The sequence below is a fragment of the Miscanthus floridulus genome, chromosome 1 (genome assembly GCF_019320115.1).
Source record: "Miscanthus floridulus cultivar M001 chromosome 1, ASM1932011v1, whole genome shotgun sequence".
Classification (NCBI taxonomy): domain Eukaryota; kingdom Viridiplantae; phylum Streptophyta; class Magnoliopsida; order Poales; family Poaceae; genus Miscanthus; species Miscanthus floridulus.
Window position 1 is genome coordinate 121,812,487 of NC_089580.1, and position 21,809 is coordinate 121,834,295.

General features: G+C 47.4%; 1 protein-coding gene across 1 annotated transcript; it reads right to left on the reverse strand.

The window, feature by feature from the left end:
• Positions 1 to 7,776: 7,776 nt before the first annotated feature.
• Positions 7,777 to 8,680, reverse strand: LOC136492306 (pectinesterase inhibitor 10-like). The gene has a single exon (XM_066488369.1). It carries the CDS (start codon positions 8,644 to 8,646, stop codon positions 7,993 to 7,995), a length of 654 nt encoding a protein of 217 aa, XP_066344466.1. The 5' UTR covers positions 8,647 to 8,680; the 3' UTR covers positions 7,777 to 7,992.
• Between the last annotated feature and the right edge of the window lie 13,129 nt (positions 8,681 to 21,809).

The following is a 21,809-nucleotide window of genomic DNA, read 5'->3' on the forward strand; positions in this document are numbered from 1 at the left end:
CAGTAGCGTGGTGCACCGGTTTCACGTGAGCCATAGACTGAGGGTGAAGGAAATGGACCTGGACCACCATGAACCGAGCGTTCGGTCCACTGGACCCTGCCTGACGGTGCACCGTGAGCCACGCTCATGGACCCGAGCCCAGTAGGAGCCCAGCACCACCACGCGGACCGCCTAACCAGCCGAGACATGTCTGGGCCGGGCCGGCCCATCCCAGCCCATCCAAGCCCATACTGGGCCCAGCCCCGTTGACCATTGACCTGTCGATGTTGACCATTGACTGGGCCCACCTGTCAGTAGCCAATGCTGAGGGCCCACCTGTCAGCCACTGTTACCGCTAGACCAATCCTACGCTACCACGTGTCAAGCCCTGGTTCACCCCTTCCTTTGTTTTTAGAAAATAGATTTAACTTCGGAAATTCATAGAAAATTCATACGATCTCAGAAAAATGTGAAACCAGTTCCCATATTTTTCTAAAATCAAGCTCTACGCCGTGGACATGTCCTTGTCTATCCGTTTTACGCCACATAATGCGAGACCGATACTCGCCTCTCTTTTGGTCCTATAGTCTGGCCCTACCATCTTATGAAATGACTTTGTCACCAACCCTAGCTATGTCTGACAACAGTAGGCACATCTTAGCCAGTCACTGCCATGCCCAGCCAGCCAAAGCCAGCCTTTGGCCAACCATAGCCACTTGTAGCCAGCCACAGCCAGCCACAGCGAGCCATAGCAAGCCACAGCTAGCCATAATAGGCCGTAGCTGGCCTCAGCTGGCCAGAAGAAGCCACAACCCTCCGGGACAAGTTACAACCACTCCTAGCCATCCTCATCTTTGCCGCGAAGTTGAATCCTAGTCGAACGCCATTCCTGACACCGACGAAAGCCCCTTCCTACTCATTCTTATACTCGTTCGTACACTTACAATACGTGATCTTGATCTATCTATATCTGTCTACACCGTGCCCTTGTGCAGGTCTACCCATCCCCTCGCTATGGATATGTGCTACTCCATTCATGTGGTCAGGTCTTAGCTCTTATGTTGGGTTGTCGAGATTCTTGTTCTTATGTTATGTTTGTTTGCCTAAGGACCGTGCCTTCAAGCCAGTCGAGGGATCATACCTCATTCGACCATTTCGGTAGTGGGTTTGCCCCACCGTGGCCATAATGGTGAGCATAACTCGCTCCCTCGCTTTTAGTTGTCTCCAACGTACTACAATTATTAGTAATCCGATTCGGCCCTAGGACCTGGCCATTGTGGACTGAACATTGGAGCGGATATCACCCACACACAATGAGCCCTTTGTGGCCTAACTTAGTGGACGAGTCAGGATACGATGATTGTGGAAGATGGATGTCAACTTGTGTAGGTTAAGCTCATGGCCGCGAGTCCCCTCGCCATGACCATTGGGCTCTACCTCTTTTTACCTATGTTTATCCTAGCCACCTTATATGATTGCACCACCTTGACCATAGAATTCCTTTGGGTCTAAGCGATGACAACCGCACTGCTACGAACCGGGGGGGATAGCATTGTGCCATTAGTTGCACGGCCTTGATGCCCTATGAGCTATTTTGGATCGTGGGACTGTATCTCTTCTCTCCAACCTTCATCCGTTCCATGACAAGTTGGTTGAAAGAGTACAGATTCCATTCTTCTCTCTCTTTGGTTCTCAATCCTCGTCAATCCAGTAAGATGTGGATTGAGCCCCTTGCTTGTTTGGTGTTTATTGCGCTCTTGATTCCATTCCTATGATTCTCGTCGGCTTCTAGGGTGAGGGAATCAAAGGAAGGCAAATCTCGTGTTCTTCTCTTTTGGTTCTTTCATGCTTAAACCCTTGTATGCTTGTACCCAATTGGACCATAGCATTTCTATGGTTCTTGCGGTGACAACCGCACCGCTAAGAACCCTAGGGTGTCTTAGTGCATCTAGTGCACCTAGGTCCTGGTACCCTACCAGTGGATTGGGCACTCATGTCCTTTTATGTGTCACTCCTTTCCGATGCCTCGTCCTTTGCCATGGCGTGTGTATAGGAAGGAGTGGACCTTTGCCATACCAATCTCTCCTGCCCCACCCTTTCTTGGTCCTCGTCAATTACAATGGCATACGGATTGAGAGAGACCGGAATTGTATAGCCGCTCCTTTCGATTCATGTCAATCTCTATGACGCATGGATCGAAAGACCACGAGCCATGATGTTTGCTTATGATGAACTAAGGTCTTGGCCATTTATCTTGAAGCTGTATAGGTCGACCACAGTTGGCCCAGGAAGTACAGGCTAGGCCTTGACTTAAGCCTATGCTTAGTGAACAACCACTCCTGTTTTCTTTGACCCATGGATTGGACATCAGCTGAGAGGGCCAAGTCATTTCCTCTTTGTGTTCCTTCTGGGTCTTGTCACCTTTTTGGAATATTGTTTGTTCTCTAGCCTTGAGTGTGTTTTGGAGGTAATTGCCTCGAGGACAATGTTGGACCGGAACCCGCGGGAGAAAGAGAACATGACTGACAATAGGACTGTGGAGTGGAGTTGATCTGGGAGGAGGAGACCTTGCTGATCGACTACACCGACTAACGAAGATTTGTACCACTAACACCTCGACATCGCAGGTGTCATGGCAGCACCCTCTTTTAGAGAATCCTATTAGACATTGCATAATATCTAGAACTACTAGCGCTTTACAATTATTCCTTTGCTAGTACTTTGATGCATGCTACTACCTGAGCCATTATTACCCTGATGCAACCCACTCTACTACGTCACCCTGCTTTGCGCATTCGCTCGCTTATATATGCTTACTTGCCTGCTTGCTTGCATATTACACCACTATACTTATTATTAACTCCACTTCGCATTATATCGGGGATGTGATGCTGGTGGTGAACCCCCTAGGAAGGGTTTGGCTATGGGTGCCGGACTTGGTGGTGTGTGAGCGTGCTGCGTGTGTCTTGGGTGCGTGGAGAGTGAGGGTTGTGTCAACCGAGCTGGAATAATGATGAGCCTGGGGCGAGTCTTGCCATGTGGTGCTACCTGGGCACTTGGATATGGAATACCTATGGCGGGTAAATGGTAATTGGAGGTGGCCTTGGGTGTGAACCTCGGAGAGGTGGAGCCCGGGATAGAGGTGTTGTGGTGGCACATAAAATGGAAACCCTGATGAAGACAATATGGCTTGGTCAATCTCTAAGGACTTACTAGTACTCAGACTCACCGGAAATCCTTTACATCCCACTCGCCCTATATGGTGCGGGACGGTCGGACTACTTGGTAGAACAATGCCACTACTGCTAGGCGAACGTGTGCAAGGAGGTACGGGGCGCGCGGTTTCCCCCACACCCTTCCGAGACTTCAGGAGGCCTTGTGGACCTGGCTCTTGACATTCGGAGGGCCCCGGCTCTGTCTACGACTCACAGTATCAGCCATCCTAGACTAAACTTGGGATGTTCCAGGGCTGAGAGGTAGGGTGGCATCGTTCTAGGCTAGCAAGCGACCGGAATTCTGCCTAGGAGATACATGGCTCCGAGGATGGCTAATCTTGTGGGTATGTAAAACCTCTGCAGATTGTTTGGTTGATCGATCGATACATATGCCAACTTGTCGGCTATGGACCTTTCCTGAGTATCGCTTAAACTAGATAGGAGATGAGTCCTTCTTTCCTCCCTCCAGGGTTTGGGGTATTTTCCGGTCGTGAGCCTTGGGGGCTGCGGGCCGTTGAGACAAGGCCAAGAGGGAGTTGGCCTGTTGACCTGAGTGTGTGTGAGATGAGATGTGGTGTGGTGGTGTGGAGATGGTTTGGGATGGATGGTTGGTGGATGGATATGGATGGTGTGGTGGTGAATGTGTTAAAAATTGGATATTATTATTATATTACTAATGCTATTTACTTCTCATGCGCTAAGGATGCAAACCACAGCCAAATATTAGGATCGCCAGATCCCTTGTTTATCTTTTCTACTAAAGCTCATCGGTGCTGACCATGGCCTGCACACATCTGGCGGTGTGCAGATTTTCTGCTTCTCAGATATGCTGACTTAGAAGGATTAGAAGATCTCGTGCCTACGCTCAAGTTTGGTTCGGAGATGGAATCTACGCTGCACTACGCCAACTCTGATGATGCCCATGAAGGAGGAGCCTTCACTCGACAGTCTTCCGCTAGATTAACTCTGTAATAGGTGTGTTCCCCAGTGATGTAAAATCTTGTATTCTTGAAATCTTACGATGTATGACTGTGACATCGACTGAAATATGATAATATGATGGAATCAGTTATTGGTTTTATCATATTAAAATTCATTCTGTGGATTTTCCCTTCGAGAAAAATTGAGGATGTTTCACTATGATCGTATGTTGGCACTGTATTAAACTATGTTGGCAAATGCTACTTTTGAACTTAATTTGCTTTCCGCTATTATCTATCAAACTTGGTTTGTAATAACTTTATGTCATACTCTGATGATGGAAATGTATTTGTGAACTTTATGTAACATGTGACATTTATGTCGAATCATGTACGATCTTGGTTGTATGTGGATTGTTTATCGAGACCCGCCGTGGTACTCGACAGACTACCGGGTTTATATAGGCTCAAGTATGACAGTGCGACCGTTTGCGGGCTGCCATTGTACTTGTGCTCTTATAAATTGGTCGGTTCTGCGACAAAAGCTATGTATTTAGAAAATCAAAAGGACTTATAATTTAGAACAAAGCGAGTAGTAAATTAGTGCTCCTCCCTTGGATATAAGATATCCTAGGAATGTTAGTACATACATATGTGGTAAACCGATGACGTGTATATAATCATTTCTAGTTACCATATTTGGGTTATTAGTAGTAGAAATTAATAATAGGTATTCATGTGAATGTGGACTTTTTGAACTGAGTACTAACGCATGAGAACACTGAGATATTTTCGAGTGACGTTAAATTTAGCACGAGAGCTAATGACGAACATGCAAACTACGTTTACGATTGGACTCTGAATCTACGTGTTCAAATATGAGCCACACAAAATCTCATGTAACTGAGGAAAATTCAACTCATCAACAACTCCATTTTATACACATCACCTATTTTTCTTCTTTCAAGCACTTGCATGATCTGCATGAAAAAAAATTATAACAATAACATATATATGTTTCTGAACTCTGAGAATAAATAAATTAATTTAACCTATCTACTCCCTCCGTCCCCAAATACAAGTCGTTGTATGATTCAAAAATTGTCTCACAATACTTGACGTTATAGGCCAACATATCAGTCTAATCATAGCCAACTTACATCAAGCGGTCAGATCATGTCCTCCACTCACCTAAAAGATGGATTAAAAAGCAAAAAAAAAAAAAAAAAACGTGTACTGATGGCCTCTACAGTGTGGAGAATTGAATAGAAAAATATTTTCCAGCTGGAGCGTTGCTCCCGAACTCCATTCTGCAGCACGTCACCATCACCTGCGAGATTGCCGTGTAGGGGTGTTAGGGTCTTCTTGCTTGGGAATTGGTCTTTGTGATAGCTTCTACGACGTCCTTTAACCTGGGACAGAGGGAGTACTTCCTCCGTCCCCAAATACAAGTCATTGTATGATTCAAAAATTGTCTCACAATACTTGACGTTATAGGCCAACATATCAGTCTAATCATAGCCAACTTACATCAAGCAGTTAGATCCTGTCCTCCACTCACCTGAAAGATGGATTAAGAAGCAAAAAAAACATGTACTGATGGCCTCTACAGTGTGGAGAATTGAATAGAAAAATATTTCCCAGCTGGAGCGTTGCTCCTGAACTCCATTCTGCAGCACGTCACCATCACCTGCGAGATTGTCGTGTAGGGGTGTTAGGCTCTTCTTGCTTGGGAATTGGTCTTTGTGATAGCTTCTACGACGTCCTTTAATCTGGGACAGAGGGAGTATGTCATAACTTGAGGATATCTTTGTAAACAATAACTTTTGTCCTCTTTCTAGTAGGGTCAGTAGCTTTGTTTGTTTCGGCCAAAACTTACATATATACTCTCTTGGCACTGCTACATACAATTAGCCATGAGAGGGCACGGGTTCAAGGAGATAAATACCAATATTAGGTATGGTACTATGGTTGACCTTTTATAGGATTCTATTATCATAAGGTTATAGATACTGATTAAGATGCTCACTAACCTTGGGCAGCAGGTGGATAATGGGATGATGCCTTTACCTTAAGCTCGTGAGGAGGCAACCATTAGGCATACTCCCTATGGCCTAAACTAAATCAGCTTCTAGAGTTTTTCTAAGACAAACTATTAAGTTTGATCAAATTAATAGAAAACAAGATCAATATTTATGACAATAAATTAATATCAGTAGATACATCACAAAATATATGTTCATAATATACTTATTTGATGTTATAAATGTTGTTACTCCTTTTTATAAAGTTAGTCAAACTTAAGATAGTTTGACTTAAGGTGATTTGATTTATTTTGGGACGGAGAGAGTAATAGTATTAAGAAAATCATATTTCATAGGCAACCCCAAGAATTCTGTTAATTTGAGGTTTCCAAGTTTTACGGTTTGATAGAGCTGGGGCTAGCTAATATAACTCATATACCCTATTGACATTAATTTAACACAACTAAAGGATCTTGTTTGTGAGAGTAATCTTTACATTGGTTATGTGCTGAGTTGGTAAAGGATTTACCAAGGTAAACAATATTTCTGAACTAGTTAGGCATATTGGAGTGTTGGGGGGGTGGGGTGGGGGGGACAAACATATCATTTGTTAATCACTACTAGGAAAAAGCTCTATAGAGGCCACTAGGGATGCCTCTATAGGGGCAGTTGACCCAACTGCCTCTACTCTTCCATTAGTACAAATCAATGATTTGTAGAGGCAGTTCTCCAGCCGCCTTTAAAAATCAGATTTCTAGAGGCGATCGATTTTTAGAGGCAGTTGCACTTCGAGCCACTTCTATAAATTATTGTCCAAAAATCACAAATTTTAATTCCGGGAGAACCCACCGGGCCATGTGCACTTTGCGGCCGCAAGGGATCGAACCTGCAACCTCAAGCCTCGTGCATTCGTCACCTTTTTTAGCATATTCGTGCATTCTTCACCTATACACTCCACCCATAACACACTTGTGTCCATTTTTAAAATTTGTCCTCCTCATTCTATCTTCATCCAATTTTCAAATGTGTATTCGGAACCTAAACTAATTCAGCTGAAAAAGTTGTCATCTACAAAGTTTTATAATTTTTTAGATCTGCAACTTTGGTTTTGATCTTTTCTCCATCCAGGGTCGTTTGAAATATTTGAATTTCAAATGTGAGAAATTCAAACGTAGATTTTTCATGCATATTTGATTTCAAATGAAAATGTTGTTAGCTACAAAATAGCATATCTTTTTGAGATCTACAACTTTTGTTTTGGTCGTTTCTCCATTTGAGATTGTTTGAAGATTTTGAATTTTTGAACATGAGAAATTCAAGCATGATTTTCTATGCATAGATGCTTAAGTTGTCAACTATAAAGTTGTATAACTTTTCGAGATCTACAACATTTGTTTAGATCGTTTCTTCTTATATTATTTGAAAAATCAAATTTTACTATGCACTCCTATTTTTAGAGGCTGTCGGAAGTAGAGCTTGCCTATAAAAATATGGGCATTTATACAGACGGTTGGGAATAACAATCGTCTCTACAAATGCATTCGTAGATACGGCTCGATTTGGAGGCCAGAAGCAACTGTAAATCGATCCGCCTCTTAACCAGCTTTGTCGTTGAAAATTAATTTTGTAGGAATGTCATTCGTAGCAGGAGTATTATATTATCACAAGCTAAAAGCTAGTACCAGTAACTGACCCGGTGACAATTAATCATGGCTTCGCCTCATCGCTATGAAGTGTTCCTATTTTATTGCAGCCTTGCAGGTAATAAACATTCCGCAATATAATTGCAAATCTACTACTTCGAGCGTCTAGAGAGGAAACGGAACTACAAGCAGTTTGTCGTTACTCTGGCGATCACGGAGGAACCGGTATCCCATGAACGAGTGCGAGAGCGATGCTCGTGAGCTCCTTGGCTCTCACAACTGCCATCACTACCTCCCTGGCCACCGGCGACGATGCTGCAGCGCCTGTAGCCGCGAGCCCGTCGGCGCATGTCGCCTCGTTCGTCATGGACGCGCTGAGCCACGTTTGGGTGTTGGAAATCGCCCACCGGACTTGACTTCTCCCGACGGTGGCTCCTGCGGCGTCGAGCTTGGCCAGCTCGGCCGCCGACTGCTTGGCCAGGCCGGCGGCCGATGACACTGTGCTGGCACAGTCGCGGAGCGCAGCTGACTCGGGCCCGGCGGTGCCACAAGCAGCACCGCGGGCGACGAGCTCCTTGACGCGCTTGGAGATCGAGCGGAGCCAGGCCACGTTGACGTCGCTGGCGGCGCGGGCGAGCTTGACGTGGCTGGTCTGGAATATGCACGCGTACGGGAGGAGAGACTCGTAGCAGGCCACGCCGTACAGCGTGCTGGCACAGCGCGCGCGGAGAAACGCCACGGTCGATTGCGGTGGTGCGCATGGCGGCGGTGGGACGAATGACGACGACGGAGAGGGAGCGGCGTCGGTTAACGATATCCATGCGGCTGCAGCGATGATCAGGAGGAAGGTGGCTGCTGACGCCATTGTTCCAACTTGAATGGGGGCAAAGAAGTCGTCGACCCACCACACGTCGATTTATCGGCCGGAGTACGTGGTCTGATGAATTTAACGGTCCGCCAGTTAGCTGTCTAGAAAAGCGGGACGTGCTCATCGGTGGAATGAGAATGCCCAAAAATAGAAATTTGAAGTGGTGTTGCTGGTTTACCGGTGTGTGTTGTCGCGGTCAGCCCAAGAGGAACATATTCGTAGTTCGTAGGGGTAACTGAGAAAGATTCTTATAATTGGACTTAATCCACTTTTCAAAGACATTAGTTTAAAAAACGCTACTACAAACACATCTTCACTGATAGTACCTTTAAACCTACCCCTGGTACAAATACCACTATTACCGGTGGTACCTTAGACCCTCCACAATATCGTCGAGATGCCCAAAAATCACCATTTCTTTCTAGTACCACGTTTGATAGCTCATAGCAGAGGGCAACTCCAAGCATATCTGTGTTCGGCTGGGCTTAAAATAAGCCCCAGCCGGCTGTTTAAAAAATATATAAATAATCAGATCGTTTATCTAACCACAAGACGGAATTATCTCCTAATCCCCCCTCCCGCTGCCACCACCGCTCCCCCTTGCAGAGGAGATGTTGTTCTTGGGGGAGTACAAGTACCTCCTTCTGGTAATGGTGGCCGGCCTAGCTACCCGAAGAGAAGGGGATCCTCATCGGCCATGACTTCTTTGAGTCGCTATCGTCGTCTTCGTCTCGGCCACCATGTCCGAGGTAGTGCAGCCGCTGCCACCACCCCAATCCCACGGGCCACCACCGCAACCAATCCATGTTCCCCGAGGTCGACGAGGATGAGTACCGGCGCGTCTCCACCCACATCCATTCCGGTCTATCAAGGTATGCGGGAAGAGACAACTGTGTGCGAAGGAAACATTATTTTATCGATTGGCATCAGTGGACATCGGCGCATGTTCTTGCTCCGCTCACTGTTTTCCTGGCATAACTGGAAGTTGGCTTCGCATCTCTCCCTTGTTTTGGGCATCATTGGAGTTGTGGAGGGCCTTATATCACCCGCTAGTAGGGATGAAAACGGATCGGATATGGACGGATATCACCGATATTACATCTGTTTTTATATTTCTGTCCGAATTCGGATTCGAATACGGATAGTGTCAACTATGTCGGATAGGATACGATTGGATATAGACATCATAAATATGCGATTTAAGTATTCAGATACGGATACGGTATCGGATATTGGATATCCGGACTCGGATATGGACAGATCTCAACCCCTCTAAACGGATTTGGTTTCGAATACGGTCGGAAAATATCCATACCGTTTTCATCCCTGCCCGCTAGTGCAAATGATTTTTAGACCGACGCTCTCGGTGCGCCGGTGTGGCCGCACCCGTCGCACCACCGCCAGGCCTATATGGTGAGATAGCGTCACCTTGTCTCAGTCCCTCGATGGGATAATTTCATCTGTTAGTTCACCATTCAGTTTAATCTAGTACGCTATACATACATAATATTTTTTACCGACATTTCCTATAGAGCAGACGCCTGAAACGCGACTTTTGTTCAGGCACCCCACTGAAGATGAAGACACGACGACAACGGCGGTGGCGGTGGCCTCCCTCTCCGGCCTCCCCTCCTCTTTCTTCTCTAAATCCGGCGGGCATAGAAGAGGTTCTGGGGGAAGGCAAGCCGCCCAGGCGGTGGGGACGGGGGCAGGCGTCTTCAGGTCCTGGCAGCAGTGGAGGCGGTCGGGCCAAGTCAGGGCTGGGGCGTCGTGGTCGTTCTTGCCGGAGTTGGAGAAGAAAGCGGCGGTGGGAGGGGCGAGGGGAAGAGGGAGGCCGCCGCGGGCGTCGTAAGGTCTCACCAGAGCTCCGTCGCCATGGCATTTTCTCCTCACTGGAGTTGCCACTTTAGATATTAGAACTGCCATGGTTTGATTCGATCCCTCTGGCATCCCTCCACCCAAAATGTCGATTATTACTAGGAGTAACCATATCACAACCCATAAAACACACCACCACGGCGGTACCGCCTGACTGCTTACACTCACGTTGGCCATCTTAAGGGCCATTTGGGAGAGCTCCTCAGGGTTCCGGCTCCTCCAAATCATGCACTGTTCATTGGAACGGCTTTCTCTCCCTTATCCAAATGAACTAGTAGCCGGAATGAGCCACTATTTTGGCTCCTCTAGCTCCAGCTCCTTGACCACTGTAGCACGAAGCTGGAGTCAAAGCCAAGAGGAGCCCGACCAAATAGGCCCTTACTTTGCCAATTATGTGCCCCCTAGTGTCAGAGATATGGGCCTGGGGTACCCTCACCGACCATATATCTGGCCCATCAACGGAGGACGACCGAGGAAGCCCGCGAGGACTAAGCACAACCACCAACTTGGAGATCACGACGTATCAAGGATATCCGCCGCCATCATAGCTATGGTAGGATACAATTGGTTTGTTGTAACCAACTAGGAATCTAATCTGTAGCGTTGATCGCCCTCGTTGTAACCCTAACCCTCTGTCTATAAAAAGAGGGGTAAGGACTCCGCGATCGTCATGTCCACCATGACACTATCGCCTCATTCCAATCTACCTCATAGCTAGGAGTAACAGCCCCTGTAACCGAGCATACGAATACAGGAAGAAGTAGCAACTGGACATACGGCTTTTACTCGCTTCCCAGGAGCCTGAACCAGTATAAATCTTTGTGTCTCGTGTGCAACCATTTGGATCAATCTACGCGATCACGTTGCTAGGCATTACTAGAGCTAAACAATCCGACAGTTGGCGTGCCAGGCAGGGGCCTTTCGCGTTCAAATTAATATCGTGTTTGAGATGAGAATCATCATCAACATAGACGACGCCACGGAGAGGATGTAGCCGGGCGAGAAGATCACCTTCAGCAGCCTCGACTTCATCATCGACCAGTTTGGGGACTTGCATCTACAAGAACCCAAACTACCCGTGGAGGAGGAGGAGCAGCCTCCCCTGATCTACGCGTTCTTCGTCGGATTGGAGGAAGCTGTGAATGTTGGGCCCCACGCTCTCGCCCAACATCTCAACCGCTACGGACGTGACGTCTTCACCAAGCTTGGCTGAGAGAACGATCTCGAGGCCACCCTCTGACTCTGGGAAGATCCAAACTAGATGCCCCGATCGGATCTACAATTGCTACCCGATCACTTCCTTTGTGGCTTCCCGGTCGAATTAAGGAAAGCGGCAGCAACTTCCTCTAACTAGCTTCAACAAGCCCTGGCAGAACCCACCAAATCTCACACCAAGGATCACCCCATCTGCTCACTCTCCTGAGCGTTTTGACAACCTGGTTACCCAGTTCGTCGAGATGATCACCAACGGTGACAAAAGACATGGCCAACACACCAGAAGATTGGGAACATCTAGAGGACAACGGGCCTATCCTAGATCTCGACCTCGATGAATATGATCAGTTCCTCTCGATAACCTAGATTTAGAGGAGAAACTACCCAAAGAGGAAGGCATTGAGTCCAAGAAGCAACTCGAGTGTTATATGAATCTACAAGACCTCGAGCCACCTCAGAAAGCACTCAAGAAGCTCGCGCTCAAAAGTGCCACTCCACCATCGGGAGATGTTACCATCTTAGACGCCCCATATGAGACCAGTGATGAAGCGTGCCTCCGCCTCCTTTGTCAGAATGATGATCTCAAAGCAGAGAACAATCACCTTCACCAACAGCTCAACTAGTCTCCTAACACTCAACAGATTCAAGTTGAACACACCCACCCAGCGGATGGCCAAAACTTGGCTAGTCGACCCTACGGGATCATCAGGCTGTTTAAATCGGCTCCCAGGGCCGAGCCAACGATGCACCCAACCACTCGAAAGTCATGGTTTAGTCGGGACACTCCTGAAGTATGCCACGAGTCTGCTTCGTGCGATTGCCGGCAATGACTTCCAGAGACTAGGGGTTGACCAATGGGAGGACCTAGAGCATCTCACCCCCCAACCCGATCTACAGTCGACTAGGGAATGGGCAAGATGATCGATTGTTGATCAACGCATGGAAACGGGAACACGATACTCATGGCCCTACCCAGCATTCAACAGCTACCAGGAAGTAGACTCAGCCACCGATCAAACTCGAGAATACCATCCTGAGAATAGCCTCGATCCCTCGCAAGAGATAAGCCTATCAAGACATGTTCGAAAGGATCATGAATAGCCCATGTCAGAATCATGGCTTCATTGTGACCCACCTTGCCAAAGATTGCCTCACTTACCACAAGCGTGTTGTTCTAGAAGCCAAAAGGCGGACAAACCAAGAAGGGTACTTGGGAGACCATGATGATGACCAAGGCCCCCACACAGCTGCTAGAAGCTCCATGCTCATCTTCGGTGTCCCCCAAGCCTACTAGGATTGAAGGCTGTAGAAGCTAACTCACAGATGGATCTATGCGACCGCACCGGCTGCCCTGCTATACCTACGCTGGTCAGAATGGCCAATTACCTACGATCAAACCGATCATCCGAACCAGGTGGTTGAGGTAGGCCAATTCCCTCTGGTAGTAACTATGGTCATCGAGAACATGAGAGTGATGAAGATCCTCATGGACAGAGGCAGTCACATCAACACCCTTTACAAGGATGCCTTTGATAAGCTCAACATGGACATAAGGAAGCTGCACGCATTGCAGTCCCCCTTCCTCGGTATTGTCCCTGGGCGGCACATCATGCCCCTAGGTATGATAAATCTCTCTGTGACATTCGGCAATGCGGTACACTACTGAAAGGAGACACTCTCCTTCGAAGTTGTCGACTTCTAGGGACCTTATAGCGCCATATTTGGGAGGCCATGTTAAGCCAAGTTCATGGTAGTCTCGAACTACGCCTACCTTAAGCTAAAGATGCTAGGACCGTGCGGCGTAACCACAATGTTGGGAAACTTCCAGAGCGCCTATTAATGCGAGAGAGACAATGTCGAGTACGAGGAGGCCAACAACTTGGACTCGGGGGCTTCAAATCTCCCCTGCTTGAGGTCGTGGAAGAAGCTCCTGTCCACAACTCCAGGACAATAGCCTACCGCCACCCATGACCCATCATCCTCGACTTCACCGCTGGCTTCAACCCCTATGGCCCTCCTCATTGAATCTTGAGAAGGCAGCCAACGACCCACGATTATGTTGGCATTTTATTTTTTCTAAATTTCAGTTATCATTTACATCTTGCAAAGAGCATTTATTTGTTATATGAATAAACTATGATCTCTCGAGCACCTTACGAAGAACCTCTCTAAGTTGCTCGGGGGCTAACATTTGCAGTTGTTGTGCTCCTATCTAGCACATTCACATGTTTAACTTATCAATGTGCTCGGGGGCTACAATGATAACCATACGTGCCGCTCACTCTTATTTTCTCAATCGATCAAAGTCTCATAGGCCTTGAAATGGTATAAGTAACTTAACAAGACCTTGCATAGACTCGACCAAAGTGTTTCATCTTGGTCGAATAATCCCCAGGTAGTTGGTCCAAAGCTTAAACAAGCATCAAAAGCTAAAGATAGTGAAAGATAGAGCATACAAAGTCAGGTGCAGCACATTACAAGACAGCCTCAGGCGTCGCCTGAATCTTCTGATGAGTCAGGCATACTGCCTTGTACTATCACTAAGAGATCCACATCGTGAATTATGGCCTCAGAAAGCTCTATGGTCTATTGTTGAATCCGACAGTACAGCAAGGGATCCATGTCAACGGGTTTGCCCCTGATGGAGCTGATGTTTAGGTCAGTGTAGATTGTCCCGACGATCACCAGCGCCATGTGTGCCCCGGTGGATAAGACATACTGGGCAACTTCCTCTAGGTGCCTTGGGATCCCCCTCAGCTGGGAAGCCACCTTTGATGAAGAGGTAGGCCCTTCTGGCTAAGCATAGGCTGCCTGGTAGGCAGTGTGGCTAGCCACGACTACACTCCGGAGCTCATCTTCTAGGGACGACATCCAAGACACATACTTCACCCCCATGACCAAAAGGGTCCCTATGTGCATCTGCTCAGCTTCAGCAGTCACGACCTCTAGGTTCACATAATCAGACTTACACTCAGCAAGCTCGTTCTTAAGCGCCTCGCCTTAGCCGACTCCACAACAAACAAAGTGTGTCAGTCCAAAAATCCACATACAATCATAACACGATTCATTGCCAAAAACAAAATATACCTTGGATCTGCTTCCAGAGCTTTTCTGTCTCTTCTTGAGCAAGCGCCAGCTTTTGCCTCTCCCTCTAGTACGCAGAGCCAGAGGCAAGAAAAGTAGCCTTCTCTCGAGACAGCCTGACAATAGCCTCGGTAGCAGCTGAAAAGGCAATAAAGGTATTACAAGCCTCACCAAACATGAAGGAGAAAGGTCCTGATAGCAACCTTCCCTTGGGTCTCGTCCTGATGGCGCTTCAGGGCTACCACATCTCTCTCTCTCTAGCTCGGTTATCCATGCCTTCGCTTCATCGCCTGGCCGAGAGAACCTCTCCCGGATGAATGCGGACTTGGCTGAGGAATTCTTCTGAAGATACTACAAGAGTAAGACGGCATAAATCTTAGCTTCATTTAGAATGAATCAACCAAAGACTTAGGGGCTAGACCCATCAGGTCCACTGCATGGCCCTGAGTATAAACCAAGAGTGACGCTTGCCTAGGTACAACCACCGGTTCAGCGCTCGGGGCTAGAACTCCCGACGCGGATCATACCTCTTGGGTAGCGCTAAGGGAATCCACAGCCGAGATGCTCTTGGTCTTCACGGCATCAGCCAGGGCTCGTAGCATAGTAGACAAATTGTCCACGCATTTTGCCATCCCGTCTAGTTCTCCAAAGCTGGAGACGAGGCGATGTCGCTCCTCGACATTATCAAATAAGCTCTCGCCTTCAACGTCGAAAGCTTGGGTCTGAAACCCAAGAGGGACCAGGCAGACATCGTCCACCTACAGAGGAGAACCAACTCGTAGCAACACCCTATCGAAGTCGTCCTCTGGAATAACTTCCAAGGATGACCTCGACGGGTCAAACCCACGAACCGGCTCAATGATAGGCTCTTTCCATCGGGTACCCACACTAGGAACCCGAGCAGGTTCATCCTGCATAGGCCCCACCTAGATCGCTAGAGAAACATCTTTCCGAGCATCCTCCAAGGGTGGCATGCCTATGTCGAGACCAGCCACGAAGTCATTAAGGGTAACAGCGACCCAAATCTTCTCTGAAATACTCAAATCCTCACTCTCATTCGGGCAAACTCCTAGAGCTATGATCTTGCTAGCGCTATCTAGCACGATTGCTTCAGGCAACCTCTTGGTTGACAAGGTCTTTGACCAGGATCTACACCCAAAAAGCAAGCATCAGGAACTCATCACTCGACAAAATCATGAGATAAAGGAATTGAACTTACATGTTCTCATCACTGGGAACATCTAGCAGCGTAGGTTTCTTTAGCCACCTGCGCGAATGTTGGTATTTATTAACTTGTCACTTGTTTTAGTAGCCACCTATTAATTACCTACATCTCCTAACATTACTTTACTAAGTTGTCATCCCTAGTGATAGTGCCAGAGATGCTTGTTGGTATTGCCTAGCATCACTACTAGAATAATACTAAGTAGTTCTTTATCATTTTATGTGACTAGAAAGAATATAAAGATATATGAATGGAAAGGAATCTACAAGCATACAGATAATTGTACCATTGTAGCACTTCACCCGAGAGTATTCCAGGTATCGTTATTTATATTTTACCACAGGGAAGGTCTAGCATGGACAAGTATTGATAACTTATACTATTGATGGAGAAGTAAACCATAACCATATATTCTACTCATAACAGGGGTAAGTTATAGGATAAGATATATATATATATGATAAGTATTGATTATCAATAATGATAAATCACTCAAGAGTACTCCTTTCTATGGCATTAGCATGGTCGGGTAGAATATTAGAGGAATAATTCCTATGTCATTCTTAATTACAAGTCAAAGCATACATTGATTAGTGCAATTACACCTAGTAATCATGGCTAAGATCATCTTTATATCTACACATAAGGGATATTACTAAGGAAGATTAAGAACATAGCTTGTCTTCCTTCGTAACTAGATCCTACTTGTATACCTATATTCGGGGAGTAGACTACAAAGGACTCAACGGGACTGTCACATCCGTGATCTACCACATGGCCCTAAATATAGGGTGTATCTAAGGGTAAACAACATATAAGCACCACGCTTACACAATGTCGACCACTCACCCCGTGTACTTTGGAGCGAGCGTTATACGAACTTATGCATAAACATAGTGATAAACTAGCTATACTAAGTATATAATTAAAGTAAATAAAGAACATTACAACAAAGAACATGAATAAGATGAATACTACTATTGTCATAATAATTGTAGCAAGCATATAAAAATAATGGAGATACAAATAGAGGGGGCACAAGGATTATACCAAACCACGCTCTTGACACGATCAGGAATCCAAGTAAAGCCTGCTTGCCTCCCTCTAGATCTAACCTAACTAGCTATGCCCTAGAATTGATGGAGCTCTGAGGATGATTAGGGTTTTTGTCTTCTCAAATGACTTGATGCCTCAACGGGGTGGTAGGGGATGATATATATAGGCCGGAGCATCCAACGTGAGCCCTTGGATCAAACCGACTTAAGGAACGGCGTAGATGCAACCTAGGAGGTGGTGGAGAACCGACATTGCAACACGAAGACCGATAGGTGGGCCTAGGGGCTGGGTGGCCTACAGGTGGGGCCAGTCAGCCCCACCTAGTAGCATCTACCTCTCTGCCTCGGCGTGGTGTCCTCTAGAACCTTTCTAGTGTCTGTTTCGCGGTGGATAAGCGCAATTAAATCTAACATGTAGGTCCACCTTGATGATTTTGTGGTTAAACCCTGCAGAAAATATGGATTCACCAAAACTCGTGGAATTTATTAGTTTAAACCCCTAGACCTTTGTTGGTCATCATATTTATGCCCTTATTCATGTTTCTTTGATAGTTTATAATGGTTGTTAACTACCGTCAACAGCGAGGTCCCAGAACCTTGCTCGAAGGGGACATACTCCACCTTTGGGCCAAAGTCGCCAATGACCGAGACTGTCCCAGCCGACGGCTTGTCATGGTGAACCAAATTCACATACTCTAAGGCCATGGCTGGCTGAGTACATCCAACGTACCTAGCACTACCGATGACTGCGCTTAGCACTGCCTCTTCTTCCTCTCGGGGGCTTCATCCCCCTCATTGGTGCTTGTAGACTGTTGTAGCCCTACGCCTCCTCGTCTGCACGCCTAGACCCATCGCTACGATTGGCATAGCTTGGGCGAGGAGTAGGGACAATGGCACTCAACTCCTCTCGAAGTGCGGACATCTCGCCATTACTGGCAGATGTCTCCACACCATCAGTCCTCCACTCCTGGACCTTGTCCAAAGGGGCCCTGGAGCGATACTTTCGGTGATCCTGGAAACCAGAGCAAGCTACACGAGGAAATCGAGACGAGTTGTCAACTGATCACCAAATGACTAACACCTTACCGAGTTCTTGTCGTCTCTCGTCTTCGAGCTCAGGGGCTCCACCAGACGATCTTTGCTTATGAGCTGGGATTTTGGACCCATCACCTTGTTGGTAAAAACCAGCACCTAAAGTGCGGTCATTGGTTCGATGGGCTCTCCTAATGGACTGACGGCGATGGGAGAGTCACACATCAAGGACGCATGTTCCCTTAGGGGCTAGATCCACCTTGGAAAGAAGGCTGCCAAGCAAGCCTGACTGGTAACCCCTCTCCTCCAGTGATAATCCTATAGGTCACTCTTGAGTTCGTCCACCACTTCTAGCTTGGACTCAGGAACTTCCTCTTTCTCTGCCGCTGGCAGAGGGGGTGGGAGCTTGTGGAAAAAGGCTGGAGCCAAGTAGTCATAAACATAAAATCACTTCTTTGCCCAATTCAGGACGTTGGAAGGGAGATCAATGTGAAAGAATGGAGATTTGTCGGCCGCCTTGATCCAAAGGCTACCGGCGACCTTCCGGTCTGACTGAGGAAGAATGTCGAAGCAATGACAAAACAATGCCCAGTGGGGTTCAATCCCCGTGAAGTCTTCACAATAGGAGATGAACATCGCCAGAAGCACAATCCTATTCGGGGTCAGGTGGTGTACCTGTGTGTCATGGTATCAGAGGAGATCTCAGACGAACTAGTGGATGGGCACCTTGAATCCACGACGAAAGAAATCGATGAAGACTACAATCTCACCGGAACATAGGTAATCCAAAAGCTCCCTTGGCACCAGGAATCCCCCAACCACAAGATTCTTGATGTCCTCCTCTGTTGTCATCGACACCTGCCATAGAGAACTAGGGACGGGACTCTGTCCCCCTTTGCTCTTTGAGCTCATATCTTCTTCACTTACTGAACTAATTGTTTTGGTTTTCTTGGTCAGGGTCTTTCTCGATGCCATGACTGTCACTGCCAGGAGCGAGATCTAGATGTGACAACGTCTGCTAGGTCAAGGTAAGCAGAGGAGTGAGCACTACTGCTTTTGTCGGCGGCGGCAAAGGGACAGACCATCTCCACCCTCGGCTAACATGTAAGGGAGGCTAATACTAGCCAAAAACCCTTATGGACCCTGGGCCAGAGGCCCAAAATTGCTGGTGAAACCAGGTGGACCAACATTTGGGCCCCATTAAAGTCTGACGTGGCCCACCAAAGCGGCAGGCGCATCGGTGATTCCGGCCCAAAATCGTGAAAGTCGAACCCTACCATTTCTAGAGTGAGGGGGATGTTCGGGGGGTCTCCAGCTAATCCTAAAACCTCTGGCCTCGAGGCTACGTAAATCTCTCAAATGTTTGGACAGGCTCCAAGTACCTTATTTCAGCAAACGTGTGCCCCTCCAAGGGAAACCAGAAAACTGGTCAGCCCGTGGTTGCAACCAAAGTACGAGCTACTAAAATCTAGAAAAAAAATTTATGACATGCCCCAGCTGGTCAAGCTTTGTCCTACCGCTTCCGGATAGCGGACGTTCACTTGTTCTATCCGTTATTAACTCGATAGAATAGCATGTGACATAGCCCTAGAGGCTTACATGTCAGAGGCTTACATGTGCTCACTATTCGCCCAAGTGATCCTTGAGCTTTTGGGATTGCTGGCTTCCGGAGCCACGAACAACCGCACTTGGTCGGAGTAAAATTTCAGATCGAGTCGCTTGCATAACCCGTAGTTATACTAACTACACATCGGGTCGAGAAAGGGGCCCATAAAAATGCAAGGTCGGATTCGACTAAACAAAAATCTTCAAACCACCCGATTTAATCGGGACACGGGTAGTAGTGTTCAAAATCAACAAAAGTCATTCTTTTTCTATTAAACTCTGTTGCATTTTACATCCCCTAGTTTACAATAATCAAAATCTATTAGAAACTACCACAATTATGATAATCCTTCTAAGGATAGGATCAACTTCGCCACTCAAAGCGATGGACATCTCATGAAGCGTAGAAGTTGGACGAAGGCGCACCATGACCCTCACTTTGCCTTCAACCTTCATGAGCACGGACGACGCTTGGAAGATGCCTCCGAGAGTCCCACCTCGTCGAGCTTCCTCTAACATCCAAGAGGAGGAGAAGCCCCATGAGGAGGGTGGCTCACGCCATCTTCTGCGGCGTCGGGTAGGAGCAAACAACGTCAAGTAGGTGGCATCAAGCCTCCAAATTGATACACGAGAGCACCCAGGTCAAGATCTGTGGGGAAAAGGGCTTCCTGGTAACAAGCTACCCTTTGCCCTCTAGGATTCCCTATAGATACTTCGACCCAGAGAGCTCTCGAGCGCCGATCGCCGGTGAACCCAGCCATCGTCCCCTCAACGACTCGGGCGACCAATGGTATCGTTCCTCCCCATCTTTGTGGAACTACCTCTAACACCCTAGGAGAACGGCCGCCACCAGGCCGCTATGGAACCTGATCTTAAAAGCTTTCTCCCAGCGTCGGCGCGACCGCCGAAAACTACCATGAACCATGGCGCACAACCAGAATCGCCACTCTTACACTCTGTCTAAGGCTAGGGGATTTGGGGGAAGAAAGGAGGGGTGAAACTCACTGGCCTCCCTACCCCCTGCTTAAATAAACGCCCTAAGGATAGTGGTAGGGGAATGGGTGGTTGGCATTAAAAACGCACTTAGGTATCGAGAGGGTTCCACAAAGTAAAAGCATGGGATACGGAACGGTTCGAGTTCCCAGGCACCACTATCCTTATCTTTTACAGGATTCAATGACGCGCATGTGATGCGTTCAAACGGGAGGGAGACTTCCACCTGAAGGAATCTCGAAACTCGGGAAGGCATTACTGCCAGTCAGTGTGACACACACAGCCACCCCGATACTCAGGACCTTCTGACTGTATTCAAGCATCTCGGTACTCGAGAAGTGTTCATCGGGACCTAAGGTACCCGAACATTATAGGGACTCACGACACCCGAAGGATGGTACAACTCTATGAGCCCGTCATTAAATCCTGTGGGGGCTACTGTCAGAGATATGGGTCCGGGGTACCCTCACCGACCATATATCTAGCCCATCAACGGAGGACGACTGAGGAGGAAGCCCGCGAGGACTAAGCGCATCCACCAACTTGGAGATCACGACGTATCAAGGATATCCGCCGCCATCACAGCTACGGTAGGATAGAATTGATTTGTTGTAACCAACTAAGAATCCAATCTGTAGCGCCGATCGCCCTCATTGTAACCCCTACCCCTCTGCCTATAAAAAGAGGGGTGAGGATTCCGCGATCGTCACGTCCACCATGACACCATCGCCTCATTCTAATCTACCTCATAGCTAGGAGCAACAACCTCTGTAACCGAGTATACGAATACAAGAAGAAGTAGCAACTGGACTTACGGCTTTTACTCGCTTTCCGGAGGGCCGAACCAGTATAAATCTCTGTGTCTCATGTGCAACCATCTGGATCAATCTACACGATCACGTTGCTTGGCATTGCCGGAGCTAAAAAAAATCCGACACCTGGTATATTGGGTTGGGTGTTAGGTGACACTTGGGCCGAGCCTTGAGAGTCGACTCCTTGCTTTCATTTTCCATGCGACTCCTAAGGACTTGTTCTTAGTTAGAAATCTACCAAGGAATCATTCCAGCTCATGA